Source organism: Colobus angolensis, unplaced genomic scaffold (assembly GCF_000951035.1).
Source record: "Colobus angolensis palliatus isolate OR3802 unplaced genomic scaffold, Cang.pa_1.0 Scaffold31, whole genome shotgun sequence".
Lineage (NCBI taxonomy): Eukaryota > Metazoa > Chordata > Mammalia > Primates > Cercopithecidae > Colobus > Colobus angolensis.
In genome coordinates, this window is record NW_012116377.1 from 3940363 (window position 1) to 3945382 (window position 5020).

Here is a 5020-nt window from a genome sequence, read left to right on the forward strand (position 1 = left end):
AAAAAAAAAAAAAAAAGTTCATTCTGATTGCCAATGGGAGTGTTGGGGGCTGGGTGTGGAGAAGATGAAATAAGAGAAAGCATATAGAGCCCTTAGCTTGCTGCCTGCTGTTGGGAGTGCCTGGTCACATTAGATGAAATTATCCTTATCATTACAGCAAGACAATGATAAAACCTGTCCTGGAATCCAGGGCCCCTGACGCCCAGCCTGGAGCAAAAGTGTTTTTCCTTCCTGGCTCCTTTTAATCCTCTTCCAGAAAGAAACTCACCTTTTAACTCTCTTACCCCAAGGACTCTGCCCATCTAAGACTTCCATCAATGAAAATGCCGCCGTCTTTGATCCTGAACTGGTCATTGCCCACTGCTTCAAGCAGTTCAAGCAGAAGGACTTCCGCCTGCCTCAGACCCGCCGGCGAATCATCATGGTGCCTCGCAAGGAAGATCAGACGTCCATTAATCCTGCATCCCCACCTCAGGCTCCCCCAAAGCCCATCCCCAGCTTCAAAGCTCTGGAAGCTAAAGATATCCAAGAGCAGCCAGAGGACAGGAAGACCTGGCTGAGCCGGAGGGCGAAGCTGCGGCAGGAGCTGGAGTCCTTTGGTGATGTAAAGAGGTGGCTGGAGAACAAGCCCAGCATCACGCCTTCAGAGGCCAAGGTCTTACACATGATCCACGAGGAGCAGAGTGCCCAGCCAAATGCCTCCCAGGCAACTACCAGGACCACCAGGGTGAGCAGCCCCATTTGCCAGATGAACAAACCAAGAGTTTAGGGATGCATCATCATTTTATTCCCTTGGATTAGGCTGGATAGGGATAGTTTACCCCATTTCACAGAGGAACAAATGGAAGTCTTGAGAGGGAGGTGTATTAGTTATCTAGTTATCTATTGCTGCATAACAAACACCCCCAAATGACTGAAAGCAGCAAATATTTATGATCACACACAGTTTCTAGAGTCAGGAATTGGAGAGTAGCTTTGCTGGGTCCCTCTGGCTCAGAGTGTTTCATGAGGTTGCAGTCAGGATGTTGTCCTGGGCCTCAGTCATCTGAAGGCTTGACTGGGGCAAAAGGATCTGCTTCCAAGCTGGCTCACCCATGTGGCTATTGGCAGGAGGCCTCAGTTCCTCCCCACATGGACCTCTCCATAGGGCTGCTTGAGTGTCCTCACAGTATGGCCGCTGGCATCCCCCAGAGTGAAGGGTCCAAAAAAGAGAGCAAGACAGAGGCTGCAATGCTCTTTAGGATCTAGCTTCCGAGGGCCTGTTTCAGAAGTTTCACACTATCACTTCCACCACATTCTCTTTGTCAGAAGTGAGTCCCTGAGTACCGCCCATGCTCAAGAAGGAAAGAAGGCTCCATCTTAGAAATGAGAGAAGCAGAATAATTTGTGGACATACCTTAAAATCACCCGAGAAGGGATCATTCCTGGCAGTCCATCTTATGGAGTATTTGTAAAATACCCAGTGTTCATTCATTTGTTCATGACGCATGTTTGCTGAGGGTTCCATGTAGCAGGTGCTCACAGGGCTGTTGTGAGGATGACGATTGTGAGGTTGGGAGGAAAAGGAGGATCCCCCTTTTACAAATGTGGAAATAGAAGCTCAGTGAGGCCAACATTTGTCCAAACATAACAGTGATAGTAAGTGATAAGGGCACTACCAACTCCTTCTCTCTCTGTGACATTTCCTTGGAATAAAAGGTCAAATAAGTTGGGTTTAAACATAGCTCTGCTACTTCCTAGCTGTATGATTTGGGTCTCAGTTTTCTCATCCATAAAATGGAGATAACCATTGTTCCTACCTCCTGGGGTCACTATGATGTCTAAATGGATTCATTTGTATAAGGTGCCTAGGACGCTATTGGACACATAGTGAGCACTCAAACATGTTTTCCATCTGTATTATTATTGTAATCTCATGGTTGTCCATTGGGTTGGTTGACCCAGAAGCTTCAGGGCCTTGCTGTTACTATAGCCAAAATCCTAATTTCATGGGTCTAACACACCCTCTTCTGCCAGCAGCATAGGGTCTAAGAATAAGAACTAGATGGGTTAGAAATGCAGGTGTACTGCTTACCGGCTGTGTGGCATTGGGAAAACCCTTCACATCTCTGAGCCTGATTCCTTACTGTGAATTAGGTAGTACCTCATACCTAATTCATAGGATCGTTTATTCCTTCAGCAAATAATTACTGCCTGTCTTCCTAGGGCCTGGGCTTTGTTCAGTATAAAGGTGGGAGATGGGGATACATTGTAAATAAGAAATGGTCTTGCTTTCAAGGTGTCTTAGCGTGACTTCTCTTGCTATCACAGAAGACCTGATACTGGGTAATTTATAAAGAAAAGAGATTTTTTTTGGCTCACAGTCCTGGAGGCTGAAAATCCTCATGAGGTTGCAGTCAGGATATTGGCCTGGGCCACAGTCATCTGAAGGCTTGACTGGCCGGCCTCTAGGTAGGGCCTCGTGCTGCATCCTAACATGGTGGAAGGCATCTCAGGGTGAGGTAGTACACGAGAGGGAGCCAAACTGGCTTTTCTAGCAGATACCACTCATGATAACGAACCCACGTCCATGATAACCAATTAATCCTTAACCCATTAATCCATTAATCCATACATGAATTAATAGATTCATGATAGCAGGCCCTTCATGACCCAATCACCTCCCACTAGGCCTCTCCTCCAACAGTGGGGATTATAATTTGACACGAAATTGGGGCAAGGACACAGATGGAAACCATACCATGATGTTTACTTTTATTATGTGCTAACTATGAAAGGAACACATGGGCCTTGTAAAGACACTTAACAAATGTACTGAATGTCCACTTTGGGCCAGGCTGGGCACCGAGGACACAGGGGAACTAAGACACAGTCCTTGTCACTGAGAAACTCATAGACTGTTGGGAAAGAAAGATGCAGAAAATATCTTCATTTCAGAAAAATACGGTAAATGCTTATGATGGGACTAAGTATGGGGGCTGTGGGACCCAGAGGACCCATGAGAGGGGGAGTGGGAGGGCTTCAAGGGGCCGAGATGCCTGAGCTGAGTCTCAAAGGGTGAGTCAGGGATCAACAAGTAAAGCAGGGAGGGAGAAGAGCGTGTTATGGGGAGGAAACAGCATGGCTTGTGTATGTGTTGGTGGAGCAGATCTGTTTGGATACAAATGCAAGGGAAGACAGAAGGAGCCAGAGAAATCAGAGAGACTGGCAGGGGCGAGAGGGCCAGGTGGGGCCAGGTTAAGGAGCTTGGACTTTATTCTAGAGGCAGTTGGGAGCCATAGATAGGTTTTCAGCAAGGGAGTTTGGGTTTTAGGAGGAAAATAACTGACAGTATTTCCAATAAGATTGTTATATCCCTTCTGATATTTTATTTTTTTGAAAAAGGGTCTCTGTTGCCCAGGCTGGAGTACAGTGGAGGTCATCTCAGCTCACTGTAGCCTTTACCTCCCAGGCTTAAGTGATCCTCCCGCCTTAGCCTCCTGAGGAGCTGCGACTACAGGCGTGCACCACCATGCCCAGCTAGTTTTTAAATTTTTTGTACAGATGAGGTCTCACTATGTTGCCCAGGCTGGTCTTGAACTCCTGGGCTCAAGTAATCCTCCCACCTTAGCCTCCCAAAGTGCTTGGATTACAGGTATAAGCTACCATGCCTGGTGCCTTCTGATTTTTTAGAACACTTTCAAACTGTTATCTCATTTGATCTTCATAACAACTTCAAGAGGTAGATAGAGCAGAGTTTATACCATTTCAGGAGTGAAATACTTGAGACTCAGAAGGATTGGGTGACAGCCCTGGGTAATATCAAGTAACAGCTAAGAGCTGAGCTCTGGGGCCAGACAAACTGAAGTTCATGTCTCAGCTCTGCTACTAATCAACTGAGTGACCTTGGGCCTCTCTAGGTCTCAATGTCCTTATCTGCAAAATGGGCATAATCATAGTACCAGCATCGTAGGTCTGTCCATTTGTCACTCACCAAATATGTTCTGAGTTCCCATTATATGTAGACACTGTGGAGGTGTCAGGGCTCCAGTCGGGAACAAGAGAGATAGGGTTGTAGTCTTCACGGAACTCATAGTCTACTAGAAAAAATAAACATCAACCAAGTAATTACACCGGGGGTCTCAAAGGCAAATTGCTGCCCAAACCGAGGACTTAACAAAGAAAATGAGCTACCTGTGAGACAATAAGGAATGGGGGAGTGTGTGGCAAGCTGGAGAGGGCAATGCCTCAGCCCAAAGTAACTCAGATTGAAAAATATCAAGCAAGGTGTTAAACGAAACAAGACCTCAACCCTCATTCAGCATGAGGGCCACCAGTTTTCAGCCCTTGATGTACCCAGTCGTGATAAGTGGTCTGAAGAAAAGTGCAGGTTGTGATGCAAAGATGTGGCCTGGAGGATGAGGAAGAGTGCCCAGGGTGTGGATGGGGAGGGAGCACTCCTGCTAGAGGGAGGAGCACATACCAACCCCTAGTCAGGATGAGGCTTGGACCACTCAGCAAACAGAGAGAAGTCCAGGTGTCCAGGACATAGTAAGGAAAGAGAGGCAAGGGATTAGGGGGACAGGTTGACAGAAGAGGGGCATGGGACTTCATTTTAAGGGCGATCAAAAGTCATGGAAGGGCTTCAAAATGAGTGAATGGTGAGTATATACCAATAATAGCAGATATATTATATACAAAGCAACTCTAATAGATTGACTGATTTTAACATCACTCCCATCCAATAAAATAGGTTACCATCATTATGCCCATTTTACCAATGAAGAGGTTGAGACAGAGAAGTTAAGTGGTTTGCTCAAGATCATGCAGCCAGTAGGTGGCAGGACCAGGACTCAGACCGAAGAGCATTCTGGCCCCAAAGCCTCTGCTCTTAATACTGTGCGCAGCCTCAGATGATCACACAAGATCAGACTGGCATCTTTAAAAGTTCATTCTGGGCCGGGCGCGGTGGCTCAAGCCTGTAATCCCAGCACTTTGGGAGGCCGAGACGGGCGGATCACGAGGTCAGGAGATCGAGACC

The 5020-nt window shown here is 46.8% G+C and overlaps 1 protein-coding gene across 1 annotated transcript in view; it reads left to right on the top strand.

Moving 5' to 3' along the window:
* The window catches only part of EFCAB12 (EF-hand calcium binding domain 12), a 37550-nt gene that overhangs the window by 8894 nt on the left and 23636 nt on the right, over positions 1–5020 (top strand). The window contains exon 2 of the mRNA XM_011950693.1: positions 291–727. Coding sequence (XP_011806083.1) covers positions 291–727 — 437 coding nt within the window. The remainder of the gene's footprint in view (positions 1–290; positions 728–5020) is intronic.